Source organism: Nomascus leucogenys, chromosome 13, assembly GCF_006542625.1.
Source record: "Nomascus leucogenys isolate Asia chromosome 13, Asia_NLE_v1, whole genome shotgun sequence".
Lineage (NCBI taxonomy): Eukaryota > Metazoa > Chordata > Mammalia > Primates > Hylobatidae > Nomascus > Nomascus leucogenys.
Window position 1 is genome coordinate 88,957,017 of NC_044393.1, and position 15,519 is coordinate 88,972,535.

At 45.1% G+C, this 15,519-nt stretch overlaps 1 protein-coding gene across 2 annotated transcripts in view; it reads left to right on the plus strand.

Moving 5' to 3' along the window:
- TBXAS1 (thromboxane A synthase 1) overlaps positions 1-15,519 on the plus strand; it is a 190,235-nt gene that overhangs the window by 114,198 nt on the left and 60,518 nt on the right. For both annotated transcript variants that reach the window (XM_030825843.1, XM_003270804.4), the window contains exons 6-8: positions 8,878-8,966; positions 10,976-11,124; positions 13,152-13,282. In XM_030825843.1, the coding sequence (XP_030681703.1) occupies positions 8,878-8,966; positions 10,976-11,124; positions 13,152-13,282 (369 nt within the window). The remainder of the gene's footprint in view (positions 1-8,877; positions 8,967-10,975; positions 11,125-13,151; positions 13,283-15,519) is intronic.

The following is a 15,519-nucleotide window of genomic DNA, read 5'->3' on the forward strand; positions in this document are numbered from 1 at the left end:
TGTTCAATTTATAAAGGTCAGCAAATATTTATTACTTCCTGTTTTTAAGGAGTTTATAATGTAGAAGAGAAACAAGGTACATAAATCACTGCATTATTACCAATCGTGGAAGGTGGTGACATAGCTGGGGTCCTGCTTTGAGCATCAGAAGCCACTTTTGTAGGGAGGGAGCAGTGAGTAGCACTGGAATTGAGCCCTGAAGATTTTGCTGTTTCGACAGAGGGAGAAGGTGCCTTGCAGGTGGAATGAGCTGTAGGAATCAAGGCATCTGGACAGAAAAGTACAGGGTGCGTTCAGGGAATAGGGGAGTACAAATTGGCTGGAACACAGAGTACATATAAGGGATTAGTGAGAGAGAAAGCTGAAAAAGTAGGTTGAGGCACGTAGAGTTCACTATTCTGTGCCGAGGGAGTGTTTGGTGCGCACTTCACTAGAGCTCGAGGAGCTATTAAATACTTGAAAGTGAGGGAGTGACCTGCTCAGAACTCTGTGTTAGGAAAAAGGGTTTCATTTCAGCTGTTTAGCCCCCAAGCCAGCCATTTCCCAGACCCATGGGGCAAATCTTTCTGGTGCAGATGAGGGGAACTGCGAATTGTCTGGCGGAGTCTCCTCTTTGCAGTAGCCCCAAGTAGGGGCAGGCTCCCAGGGACCACGTTATGACATCAAGGCAGCGGTGTCCACTGTGGCTCTTTTGAGTCCTTCTTCGTGTGTGGATCAACAAGTCACCCAAGCTACACACCATCAACGTTTGGGGCTTATCTCTGTTTAGATGGATAGGGTTATGCAAAAGAGACCCTCTCCTTCCCTCTCTCTGTGTAGGAAATATGTTTTCCCTAGCACTCAGCATTGTCCAAGCTTTCAGGAACTCCAAAGGCTTAAAGATGGTGGGTTTTTTCTTTCTCAAGTTTATGACATAAGATCTGCATAGAATGACCTAGAAGTGAATAAACTAAGGAGCAAAGGAAATGTGGAGCCTGATTTTTGAAGGAAAGCAACAAGCCAAGAGTCAGGAGATCTGGGGTTCCAATTCTTATTTGAACACAAAAATAACCAGATTCTGCCCTTTAGGTGCCTGTGTATTCTGAAGGCTTTCTTAGGAATGGGTTGTGTTGCTGAAAGTACATGGACCAATGATCTGACCCTTCCCTGCACTGAGCTAAGAATTTGGCTGCTCTCTCCATGGCTTCAAGCAACTGTCTCAACCTGATGCTTTGTGACCTCCTTGGAATCCTCAAATGTCAGTGGAAAGGGACATTATAGCTCATTGTGATCAGCCCTTCATTTAGGGGTGAGGACCCATGTTCAGAGAGATTCAAATGCCAGGCCTAAAGTAACACATAGGACCAGCATGAGTCTCAACTTTCTCCTTCAGAGCCAGTTTTCAGCAAACCACACTATATTCATGCTAAGAGACAGTGCCCCAATCTGTTCATGTTTCTTGGGTACCTTCTATGTCAAGGCTCTCAAGGAACATTTGGTCAATCAGTCATCATACAGGTATTTCTGGAAAATCAACAGAATGGGGTGTGCTATGCTCATTCTTGATATAACAGATACCAAAAACGTCATTAATCCATGACAACATACAATAGTTACCACAAAAGAGCAATATTGAGAGTGTATTAGTTATCTATTGCTGTGTAACAGAATTACCCCAAAACTTAGTGGCTTAAAACAAACTTTTGTTAGCTCATTGTTTCTGTGGGTCAGGAATCCTGGCATGGCTTAGCTGAGTGCAGAGGCTGAGTCCAGAGGGATCAAGGTGTCTTGGAGTAGTAGTCAAATGGCTGGCCTGGTCTGTGGTCTCATCTGAAGGCTTGACTGGGGGAAGATCTGCTTCTAAGCCTCATCACATGGTTATTAGCAGGATTCAATTCGTAATGGACTTTGGAAGATAAGATAAGAATCTTGTACTGTGTCCTTCAGTCAGTAGGGATCTACAAAGGTTTCAGCAAAGCATCACTGAAATAACAAGTATTTTTGGAAGATCTGGCCAGGCATGGTGGCTCATGCCTGTAATCCCAGAACTTCAAGTGGCCAAGCTGGGAGGATCACTTGAACCCAGGAGTTCAAGACCAATTTGGGCAACATAGGGAGACCCCGTTTCTACAAAACATTAAAAAAATTAGCCAGCTGTGGTTGTGTGTGCCTGTAGTCCCAGATATTAATACTTGAGGGGCTGAAATGGGAGGATGGCTTGAGCCCAGGAGGGCAAGGATGCAGTGAGCCGTAATCATACCACTGCACTCCAGCCTGGGTGACAGAGTGAGATCATGTCTCAAAAGAAAAGAAAAGAGGCCAGGAGGCTCTTTCAAAAAACTTTCTTTAGTACACCTGGGTGTCAGGCACTGTCAAAGTCCTAAGACTACAAAGATGCTTAAGCTGTAGTCTTTTTTCTCAAGAAGGAAGAAGACAATCATATTCCAAGTGACAGGTAGCAACACCTGAACTAGGAGGTGACTAAGGAGATAAAGATGAAAGAACAGATGAAAGAAAGGAAGCAATGTTAACGCGATGAGGCAAGAACAGATGGCTCCAATGCGGAGTTGTCCCTGAGGAACAAGAAAAGAGGAGACAATGATTCCACTATTCCAAACCAGCCTGGGAGGATGGATCCCTCCAGAGGACAGCTACCATGTTTACACCACTCCCTGCCTTCTTTGCCAAGTGTTTTACATATTTTGTTTCTAATCTTTGTAATAACTCTTCAAGGGAGGTATTATTTTCATTTTTGCAGAAGAGGAACTAGACTCAGTGAGGTTAGGCAATGTACCCAAGATCACCAGCTATAAAGTGCCAGGGGGAGGAAACCTACTAATTTGCAGTGCCTTTGAGTATTTGCTATGCTTGGGGCAAGTATTCTCCAACAAGGTCGGAATCTTACATTCAAGGAAGAAAACTCAGTGATGAGATTCTGGGAGTCACACAAAAGGAGAGGAGAAGAAGACCTTTGAGCAGAAGCTCTCCGCCCTTCTTGGTCATTACTCTCTTTGCCCACTCATCAGGCCCTCCCTCCTTTTAGAATTCACTCTATTGCCCTCTGTCTGCACCTTGACTCAAAATTTCACAGACACAGTTGGTAGAAAATCCATTAAAAAAAAAACTGGTGCCCATCAATGACAGACTGGATAAAGAAAATATGGTACATATATGGCATGGAATACTATGCAGCCATAGACAGGGACTAGATTATGTCCTTTGCAGGGACATGGATGGAGCTGGAGGCCATTATCCTCAGCTAACTAACACAGGAACAGAAAACCGAACACCACATGTTCTCACTTACAAGTGGGAGCTGAACAATGAGAACACATGGACATAAGGAGGAGAACAACACACACTGAGGCCTGTTGGGGTGTTGGGGGAGGAAGAGCATCAGGATAAATAGCTAATGCTTAATACCTAGGTGATGGGTTGATAGGTGTGGCAAACCACTATGGCACATATTTACCTATGCAACAAACCTGCATGTCCTGCACATGTATCCCAGAACTTAAAATAAAATTTCAAAAAACTGGGTACTTTAATTATATAATAATCTCCAGGTTATGCAGAACCTTCCTTCCTTGGGGAATTTGCTTCTCAGGGTGGGGATGGTGATTTCTCCTGAATGGTTACCACTGGTTACCAGAGAGCTGCTCAGCCTCACACCCGACATCACCTCTATAGGGACAACCAAAATGAGAGGTGAGAGGAACAAAATGGGAAACTTTCTCCCCTAGCTTGGCTGCTGCACTGTAACCCCGATCTTAGCTTGGGCTGTCATAACCAAATACCATTGAGTGGGTGGCTTGAACAACAGACTTTTTTTTTTTGAGATGGAGTCTTGCTCTGTCACCCGGGCTGGAGTGCAGTGGTGTGATCTTGGCTCACTGCAACCTCCACCTCCCAAGTTCAAGTGATTCTCTGGCCTCAGCCTCCCACATAGCTAGGATTACTGGCATGGGCCACCATACCTGGCTAATTTTTGTATTTTTAGTAGAGATGGGGTTTCACCATGTTGACTAGGCTAGTCTTAAACTCCTGACATCAAGTGATCCACCTGCCTTGGCCTCCCAAAGTGCTGGGATTACAGGAGTGAGCCACTGTGCCAGGCCCAGACATGTATTTTCTCACAGTTTTGGAGGCTGGGTGCCAGAGTTGTTGGTTTCCAGGGAGGCCTCTCTTTCTGGTTTGTAGGTAGTTGCCATCTTGCTCTGTGCCCACAAGACCTGTTCTTTGTGCATGAGAGAGAGAGAGAGGGAGAGAGAATAAGCATGAGTGCTCTGGTGTCTCTTCTTATAAGGACACCAATCCTATTGGATCAGGGCCCCATCCTTGTGACTTTATTTAACCTTAATTACTTCCTTAGAAGCCCTGTCTCCAAATACAGCTACACTGGAAGTTGGGGCTTCAATGTATGAATTTTGAGGCGACCCAAACATTCAGTCTATAAGAACTCCCAATAAATCACTTTTTTAAAACCTAATAACATTAATATTTTATCTGATTATAAGTGTAATACATGTACATTGTGAAAATTTTGGAATAAAACAAAAAATAAAAATTACTCATTATCCCATGAAGAAGATGAAATGTAACAACCAAATGAGTCTTTTAGTAAGATCTGAGTGATAATAGCATTGTATCTTCATCTGTGCATGTGTGTGTGCACATGCCACGTTTGCCTGCTTGTTCAAAAATCTAGGAGAAGAACTGCAGGGTTTGTGGATTGTATAAAGATTATGCAAGCCCATCAAAGAGCGCTTTTGTTTGTATGCAACTCATGTAAAAGTAAATATTCCGTAACTGCTGTGTAAAATGCAAGGAAGAAAACCTGAAATGATGGCTATTGGCCAACATACAGATTATGCTCTGCTGTCTTATAATATTTTCTCTGCATTGCTTTTTAAAACATTTTTCATATTACATGCCCCATCTCATATCACATTAACCCAAATAAAAATGTCATTATCCATTCAGTTCGACAGACAGCAGGCAGAGTATAGCAGAAAATTACAATCACGTCAGGCAGCAACAAAGGATTCTAGTCAAAGGCACGTAGAAGACCCGATGGTGGGCAGCTGGCCTGGGCTCCCTTTCGCACTGTCCAGGAATATGTTTGGATTCAGAATGGGTGGCCCCCTCTTTATACACAGGGCATGCCTCTGAAGAGTTGTGCGTAAATCACATTTTATGTTCCATCTCTTTCGTTTTGTTAAGAAAGCTTCAAGCTTGATATCTAAAAAGACTTCCTTTCAAAGAGTACATATAGATAGATAGATGATGATAGATTAGATAGATAGATGATGATAGATAGATAGATAGATAGATAGATAGATGATAGATAGATTTTCTTTTACCATGTTACTATTCCTCTGAAATAAATCTAAAAGGTATTTAGGTTTATGGGATTTTATTAAACTAGGGTTCAGTTGTACCACTGAACTTATTAAGATAATTGAAGGAAGATAGCAAGTAAAGCTAGTCATAAAAATGTGGCTTAGAATGCACTGACTTTTCCAACGTTAAGGGTAGACTGAGACTTCTTGGAAGTTGGGGCCCAGAGACTATTTATGTGACCCATTTGCACACCCTTTTGTACTGATGGATTATTAAATCGATGGTTTGTGAGAATTTAGAAAAGCATGCAGTAGTCATGAAGCATCAACACAGAGATACTAAGAATAAATCAAGATAGTCATACTTATTTTTCTTTTTTGAGTGGACTTCCAGATAGGTAGATGAGGTAAATCACATTTCTGTTTCTGCAAATCATTTGACAAAGTCTTCCCCAGCTGACTCATCAGTAAAGCGGTGCCTGACTATTTACTTAGGTTCATGCACAGATAGCCCAAGATCCAAACAGTGATGATGAATGATTCTGTGGCTACCTAAAATAGCTGTCCAGTGGAGGGGCACAAGGCTCTGCACCAGGGCCTGTCTACAGACCAATGAACTGAAGGAAGACTTAAAGGCACACTTACTACATTGCAGATAGAACGAAGAAAGAATAGCCAGTGTTGCAGGTGATGGGATTTTTTTTTTTTTTTTTTTTTGAGACGGAGTCTGTCTCTGTCACCCGGGCTGGAATGCAGTTATGCATTCTTGGCTCACTGCAACCTCCACCTCCAAGGTTCAAGCGATTCTCCTGCCTCAGCCTCCGAGTAGCTGGGATTACAGGTGCCTGCCACCACGCCCAGCTAATTTTCATATTTTTAGTAGAGAGAGGTTTCACACTGTTGGCCCAGCAGGCTGGTTTCGAACTCCTGACTTCAAGTGATCTGCCTGCCTTGGCCTCCGAAAGCACTGGGATTACAGACATGAGCCATCACACCTAGCCAGGTAATGGGACTTTAATGAGTGAGTACATCTTTTGCTCCTCCACAGTGTTCAAACACCCCAGCGCTCTAAGCCCTGCAGCTTTATGAACAGCAAATCCATTTTCCCAAGATGGCCCTCCCTCCATGAGCCTTGGCAACAGGGGACTCATGGGTCTCAGATGCTCTGCCATCTCTCCACTTGGGTGTGTTATGCTGTGAACATTCTGCTCCTTGAGCTGTTGTTCAGCCATCCATAGCGCTGTCCAGGCCATTGTCCCTGCCTTGGTTACCGCCTCCACATGGCAGCCTTCATGGAGCCATTGCAGCTTTGATCTACAGGACCCCCTCACCCTCTATCTACAGGACCCACTCCTTCAGCAGAGGAGTTGGGCCCCTGGTGACACGATTCTTTCCTTACACCCAGAGCACGTAGGACTGACTCAGAGGAAACTGCAGAGGAGAGGGGTCCTACAAAATTGCATGTCCTCCCAACATCCCATCAATAGCCGCCCAGCTGTCCCGCTCTACCAGGTGTCTTCAACCAACTGAATATACCAGAGAAGATAAGAGATCGTTCTGCTCAGAACACACGGCAGGACAACTAACGCCTTTCTAATGAATAGGCCCTAAAAAAATTGAAATAGCAGTTGTACGTGGTTATCATCCATGGAAAAAGACCTCGTGGTTTTCATTAACCTGAACCTCAATATTTGCCTGCATTGTTTGTCTTCTAGAAAAGTCAACATAAACCTGGCTTTGCGATTGATGTGTAGGTTACAGATCTCAGGAAGTGATTCATTTACCATACACCAATCCACACCTGAAATACTGTATTCCACTTATGAGGCCACCTTTAGGAGTGACCCTGATAAAGACGAGAGCAATAAGGCAGGAGAGGTGTGTGCAAGCCATATGGTTCAGTCCCCCATTGAAAGGATGGGGGCAGCCAGGCACAGTGGCTCACGCCTGTAATCCCAGCAGTTTGGGAGGCCGAAGTGGGTGGATCACGAGGTCAGGAGTTCAAGATCAGCCTGACCAACATGGTGAAACCCCGTCTCTACTAACAAAAAAAAAAAAATTAGCCAGGCATGGTGGCACGCACCTGTAATCCCAGCTACTTGGGAGGCTGAAGCAGGAGAATTGCTTGAACCTGGGAGGCAGAAGCTGCAGTGAGCTGAGATCATGCCACTGCACTTCAGCCTGGGTGACAGAGCAAGACTCTGTCTAAAAAAAAAAAAGAAAGAAAGAAAGGATGGGAACAGTTGTCTAGGAGAAGATGGGGAGCAGATAGGTACTCGCTGTCTGAGTGTTGGGTGCACTGTCACAAAGAAGAGAACAGAAATGAAACCAGCAAAAGATTGTTAGACGAAATCAGATTTTGCCTCAGTACAACAACATACCTTCTGATAAGCAGATTAACTTCATAACTTTTCCCAGTGCCTCAAGACTTTAAGAGGAAAGAGCGGGTATTACATAATCAGTACGATTCAATGGTTCGTTCATTCACTTAACAAATAATTACTATGAGCCAGGTGCTGTTCTAGGTGCTGGGTTTATAAAAATGAAGAAACAGACTAAGATCTCCCTGACCTCGAGAACTCAATATTCTAGTGTCAAAATCATCAAATCTAAACATAGGCTACATTTTATGTCTTTCATGAGAAATGCTCAGAATGATGTATTAGAGCACGTTGCTTTAGCTGTGATGCTATTCTAGAATGGGCACCGAATAAAATGATTCTGCTCGATATTTTCAGCTTGGCCTTTTAATCATGCAAGAGAGAATAAAAGATCACATGGGTGGCCAGCAGGCTCCACAAAGAATTCCACCCACCCATTTGTTGAAGCTGAGTGGTATCTATGTGAATCTTCATTATGCCATTCTACCTTTCTGTGTAGGTTAGGAATTTTCTAACATAAAAGTATTTTCCTAATAAAAAAAACGAAACCCAACAATTGCCCCACGTGGGCATAGGAGGCATCTTGAAGTCAAGGTTTTCCCAGTATTCGAAAGCTTAGCAGCTTAAACACAAATGAATAACCATCCATCAGGAATGCTCTATAAATAATTTCTGTGTTAAATAAGAAGTTGAAATGGATGACCTTAGGTTCCTTTGGATACTACGATTCAATATTCTAGTGAAAGATCTAAAATACAATCGGAATACACAAGCGTAGACTTGGGTTAATTCCAGGGATCGTGCATATGGATTAGGCTTTATTTACTCGCTAATGCTAACCAAATGTCATGAAACTGAGTACTGATTCTCAGTTTTGTCTAAGCACTTAATGATCATTTTCATAATTATTTCGCCGTATTCACTGTAAATCTGTTCTTCTTTTTTGCTTCCAAAGGTAAAAAATGCTTAAGCTAAAATAGACATTTAGAGCTATTGTATTTTATGAATATTTGCGAATTTTAGGACCTTCCTCTTGAATCTTAGCTGTGTGAAAAATATCTTCCAAACAGTGTTCATTTTCCCAGAAAGCATCACATATAACCTCTTCATCTGCAGCCAATTTAGGTGTACTCCCGGCATGGTGCCCTAATTACACCTTTGTTATCCATTATCAGATGGTTCCCCTCATCAGCCAAGCCTGCGACCTTCTCCTGGCTCATTTAAAACGCTATGCGGAATCTGGGGACGCATTTGACATCCAGAGGTAAGGCTGCTGCATTACAGATGAGAAATCGAGTTTTTGAATCACTGCTTCTTGTAACTGTCCATAATTGCTGACAATTACCTTGGGACTAGCAAACTGTGGAAATGCTAGAAGCTCATAAAAGCATGGATGGACTGATTAATAAAAAGAAAAGAAACCCACTTAATACGGGAAAGAGATGTGAGCAGAGCCAGGGTACGTGTGTCCTGTTGAACCTGTGGATGGATCCACCCTCTGACCTCCACAGACACAGGAATGGGCAGGACAGGCCTGCGCCGAAGGACAGGGACGGGGGGAAAGTTCAAGCATTTTCACTTCAAGAAAAATTGTGGTGCACCTCAGCCCAGAAGCCATAACTTAGTGGGGGACACCAAATTTAAATAACTGATTATCTGGCTTTTCGTCATTTTGTAACCAAAAGGTTTTTACTTTAAAAAAACATCTTTAGTCTAAGTTTGTCCAACCCACAGCCCGTGGGCCACGAGCAGCCCAGGATGGCATTGAATGCGGCCCAACACAAATTTATAAACTTTCTTAAAACGTTGTGAGATTTTTTTTGCAGTATTTTTTTTCTCATCAGCTATCGTTAGTGTTACTGTATTTTATATGTGGCCCAAGACAATGCTCCTGCTTCCAATGTGGCCCAGGCAAGCCAAAAGATTTAGCCACCTTTGCTTTAGTCATTTTATGCCAAATCATGGCTTACAGCAGATAAAGAATAAAGCGGAATGGTGAATCATCCAGAAATTGACTCATTATTATCATTGCTAATAAAATAATAACATGATCATCATCAACACTGGTATTGCACCAGTTTACAGTCTTTTCATCCACATTCTCTCTGCTTATCATAGGATGCATGAGTTGGCTAAAAATAAGGTGGCCTCATCAGCTATAAAAGCAACGTAAATAACCTCAAGACCCTTAAACCTTCAACCATCAGGATCAGATGAAATCACTTTCAGTAGTCTCATTCTTGTTGTCACTCTAGCAGGGAAATGTGTAATCAATTGTAGAAATGTTTCCAATAAAAGCAGTGCGAATTTTAAAAGTCATCTGGAAATGTCATGTATTCCTTAATGATAAGTTAGTGGTTATAGAACTTGTGTACAAGAGGAGTTAAGTGTGTGCCTACACTGAGAACAAAAATTGGCCCTTTAATTATAAAAAGATATTAAGAACCCAGTTTTTAGCTTTTTGGAAAAGAACTTAATCCGACTACTCCTATAAGATAGCAGAAAGGAATCATTGGAGTTTTAAATGGCCTTTTGAGGGGCAGCTTTCCTATAGCCTAAGAGGTTACATTTTCTGGAGCTCCTGCCAGACACTTTTCCTTCTGTTTGTTTCTAAAGCGCAATATATGTTTTCTGTAATAATATACAGATGTTCATGAAGCCTGCCTTAAAGTTTGTCTTGTATTTATTTGAGTGCTAAGAGCCCTTGCTTTTTGTTTGTTGCTATTAAGAAAACTGTAAAATCATTAAGAGGAAGAGAGAGACAAAGCTAATAAAACTAGGTAATTAGGTTGTTAATTCATCAAGGACAATTTGATGTCTATCAATTAATCATTAGATTCTGGCCTGAGCTGGGCTGTGCAGAGCTTTGGGTACAGCATGTAGGCATTGGGTCACCTGTCTGCTCTCCTTCCCAGGAGGAAAATATAAAGTGTCCTTCTTAGTACTTGGCTGTGTTCTGGTTCACCACGGCTGCCTGAGGCTCGAAGGTGGAAGAGGTGGTGCCCTCCTCTCCTCCCAGGTCTTTGTTTAGATGAGCTGGCTGCCAGGTCTTCGTGTCTCCTCCCGCCCTCTGCCGTCACTGCTCAGAGTGCCCCATCCAGGAGCCCATCTCCCTCCACCTCCCGACAGATCTGCAGAAGCTCCTCTTCCGGGCACATCTGCAGGGCTGGGCAAGCCCGTGTAAGCAATTCAGGCCCTCCTCCTCTGGAGGGGGGCACTGCGGGTAGCCCCTGCCAGAGTCCTTTCAAATCTCTGTGTTCCCATCTCCCGTAGGTGCTACTGCAATTACACCACAGATGTGGTTGCCAGCGTCGCCTTTGGCACCCCCGTGAACTCCTGGCAGGCCCCTGAGGATCCCTTTGTGAAACACTGCAAGCGTTTCTTCGAATTCTGCATCCCCAGACCTATCCTGGTTTTACTCTGTAAGTGTGGCTGCAGCCCGGGGCGCTACGATGGCTCCAGCAAATTGGGCAGATCCTATGACACCTGGGGTGGTTTCTGGGGCTCTGTCCCTGCCACTGGGAAAGGGCACTCGTGGTGTTCCCCTGCAGAGGCTTCGTCTTATGGAGCCACCGGGTTCCTCTTGTCACCCGCCCAGGGCCACTTATTAGCAATGCTGTAGCCCTGGCATTGGTGATAAGTGGCCCCACCGCCATGGTGAGAACAGTGGGAACGCACCGTGTTAGGCACTGGGTGTGCGTTGCCTCACTTAGTCCTAGTAATCACCCTATGAGAAAAATATTCTCGTCCCTATTTCTCAGGTGAGAAACAGGCCTAGAAAGGCCGAGCTGAGACTGGAACCCAAAGCCTTTCATTTCCTAGGGCATATTTCTTTCCTTCAGCAAAATCCTCTTCACAAGACTTCTCCGCTTGAAGCCCAACACACAGAAATCCTGTGTGGTGGATGAGGATTAGCTTACCCAATGCACGGGGACCGGCCTATTTATTTTATTTTATTTTTTATTATTATTTTTTTTTTAGACGGAGTTTCGCTGTTGTTGTCCAGGCTGGAGTGCAGTGGCACGATCTCGGCTCACCGCAACCTCCGCCTCCTGGGTTCAAGCGATTCTCCTGCCTCAGCCTCCCGAGTAGCTGGGATTACAGGCATGCAACATGACGACCAGCTAATTTTGTATTTTTAGTAGAGACGGGGTTTCTCCATGTCGGTCAGGCTGGTCTCAAACTCCCGACCTCAGGTGATCCACCCACCTCGGCCTCCCAAGTGCTGGGATTACAAGCGTGAGCCACTGCACCAGGCCTTATTTTATTTTTATGGTAGAAGTGAGATTTTGCCCTCTGGCCAATTCTAGTATCTTCTTGCTTTTAATGGAGCATTGACGTGTTGTTATGCTTGGTATTGATTATTGCCATGATTTTTAACCATTCTGCTGGGCTGGTAAATTCCATTCATTCGTTGACCAGTTTCATTCCCATTTCTGAGTCAATGTCCACGGGAGCCCCTGTCACCCCACTGGCTCCGCCCTGAAATCGTGGGCAGAGTCACTCTGAGAGTCCAGCAGTCTCTTCCTTCACCCTTTCCACCGATCTTGGAGGCAGCGCAGGCTGTGTCTGCCCTTTGTGCCTCAACCACGGCCCAGGCCTGTGGGGCAGGTGGCTCAGTTGTGCCATCCCTTCTATTCCTCCTCTCTGCCTCTGCAGGGCCCTCCTGCTGCTGTGTCACATTGGTTCGGACTCTGGCTCTTGAAAATGGGCCTGAGGATTCTGAGAGCGTGTGTGTCTGGAGATGTTCTCCCCAGCCCAGCTCCCATACAGCCAGGTGCAGGGTGAACCCACCATGGAAACTGAGAAGCTGAACCCAGACAGTGCCCCTCTCCAGGGGAGATGAGGGGTTCCTGACCCTGGCAGCCCGATCCCCAGCACATGGCAGCAAGGGCCTATGCTGCACCCAGAGGCCGGCAAGGGAGGCACCCACAGCAGCAACAGCCAGTATCCTTGTCAGCAGCTGCAGTGGCAGCTCTTGGGAGCAATTCAGGAGGTCATTCTGGGAACAATTATCCACCGGAGAAAAAATTCAAATGACCAGAAAGTTTGTAAAAAGTAAATCAGCTTCTACTACTTGCTAAGGCTTGAAACAGCCTGTAATCCTTTCTCTCTTAATGAAGTACAAAGACCTTGAGCTGTCATCCCCAGGACCTGAAACATTAATTTATAAGGGTGACCTTGACCTCTTGAGGGCCAGATGGAAGTGCAGACTCGATTAATTGCACAGTTGTTTATTGAGTGCTTACTATGTGCCAGGAATGGTGAGGAGTACCGAGAGGGAGTGAGACATCACCCCTGCTCTCAGAAGCAGCAGTGCGGCGGGGAGGGCAGGACTCCAAAACAGCTCCAATTCCAGGCCCGTGTTTGCTTCCCGGGAACAGGCATCTAATGGCTCTGATTTATTATCACCCCCTTTTCAATGCCACTTTTGTTTTTCTCTTTCAAGTATCATTTCCATCCATAATGGTCCCACTGGCCCGGATTTTGCCCAATAAGAACCGAGATGAACTGAATGGCTTTTTTAACAAACTCATTAGGAATGTGATTGCCTTGCGGGACCAGCAAGCTGCCGAAGAGGTAACGTATTTTAATAGGACACAGCCTTGAAATGGAATGGAGCCGACTTTGGCATCACTGTCTCTGTTCTTTCTCTTCCCTTTCAGCCCCGCACATCACACCGTGCTGTCCTTCAGCAATCCACCACTTACAGCTTCCAGGGACAGTGGAGAGAACAGAGGAAGGTTGAGGAAGGTCAGACAAGAAAGGGAGGTGGGACGGCAGAGAGGAGCCTAGAGCAATGTGTACGTCCTCTGACACGGACGGGTGGAATTAAAGCCGCCCCCAAAACTGTCTCTCTAGTGCAAGCATCACCCCAAGCACAGGTTAGATTAGCCCAGAAGAATTTTCTGGGTAAATGTGCCCACATGCAATTTTCATGATCATATTCTTTATATTGAAAACCCAGCAAGATGGAGTTCTCCAGCATGAACAGCATGCTTATTAGAGAGTTCGGCAACTGTCAGTCAACCCCACACTCCCGCTCAGCGTGGAGGATGTTGCTACAAAACTCGGGGTTGAGGGCCCACTGGACTCCTTGGCACGATTCATGTGAGACCCAGCATTTTCTTTCCTCCTTGCAGATTTGCACTATGCTTGGCACAGAGTAGGAATCAAGTAAATACTTGTTGATTGAACTTGGCTAAAATAGAAAGAGGAGTTTTCAGTGGGAAGAAAGGTCATTTCAATACTGGATGTGCATATGCATATGTAAATCTGGGCTTTAAAGCCCTTGTCGCATTAAAGAAAGTTACTAAAAAGGAAAAACAGGGCTGAAATGACTTTTCCTTAGCTGACTCGTGCAAGATGCAACTTTAAAAGGGTCGTCTCAAAGACTGGATGGCTTAGAGGAATTGGTGAGGTCCAATTGTTAAGGCACTGGCCTGGAATGAAATCAGGGGTCAATTAGTGGCTTGATACACTGAGCAGCCTTGGGCAGCAACCATGTCCTGTGCAGCTTCACACCCTGAGAACTGTGCAGCAAACGTGTCTAGATCCAGAAGGCATGGGAAGGTATAGGCAAGCTTGCAGCCCCCTCGGCCCACACCACTTTGAACTCAACTCGCATGTCCTTGGAGGTGTGGGAAGAAGCAGCTGACTGGCATCCCTGCCCTGGCTCTGAAGCCTAAAAGGCCAGAACATTCTGATCCAGGTTCATGTTTCTCCGCAGAGTGAGGATGGAGCCAGGGCGAGAAGGGATAAAGAAAGAACCGTTTTCAACCCTTAACTTTGCTACTAAGGGCCACCTTTTGAGAGTGTTCACACACACACACACACACACACACACACACACACACACACACACGCATCCCTAGCCTGGCTGTGGAATCAGGCTAAAAATTTTAAAACTCTTGCACCGAATAACTTACTAAGAGGTGAGAGGTTATTAAAGATCCAATTACTGGGATTGCCTAGAGCTTTTCCTTTTATAAACTCTAGTGCTATTTGTTTCAAACAATGAGTTGATCTGGGAAAAACCTCCCAACCACAAATCCAGGACAGCCATGTCAAGACAGAGCTATACAGTTACTAAGAAAACTTGCTTTAAAACCATCTAAAGTCTGTATACATTCCATCAAGCAGATGTGTGTTTGCGCAGTGAAAATGCGGCACAGATGTTAAAAGGTAAATATTTTTCTAAGCTCTAGCCAATGGGTGGATTAGACACCTACATCTATCAGGGTGCATATTTTCCTTGGATAGGACCATAAACCAGCTCCGTTTCAGTCCTCAATGGGCAGTGTTCAGATAGCCTCCCTGATGCCATGTGAATAAAAGAAACTCATCTATACTAATGTTCCTCTCCAGTGCACGGGCCCTAGAGAGTGGCCTTTCCTCTGGCCTCTGTAGCTGGAGGTTAAGACAGATTTCTGCAAGATTCTGACAGCCCTTTAGCAGTCTGTCTGGGCTGGAATAAGAGGAAAGGATGCTGGCTGCAGTTTTGCCCATGGAAAAATACCCGGTGTAGAGGTGGCTGTGCCCTCCCTCCCATCATTACTCCTACACCACCTCAGCAAAGCCATAGCCAAGCCTTGGGGACCGCAACAATATCACACCCCGAGGACTTTCAGAGGGACTGACTGAGAGGTCTGGGGGTGCTCTGGGGTCCTGTGCTGGTGTCCCAGAGCTGAGGGAGCAGGGGATGCTCACTTCCCCTGCCTGCCATCTTGCCTGACCCTGCCCCAGCTCTGTTCCATGGGAGCAGGGCCAGCAGTGGGACCACACCAGCACCCCGACATTGACCGAGCAGCAGGAAG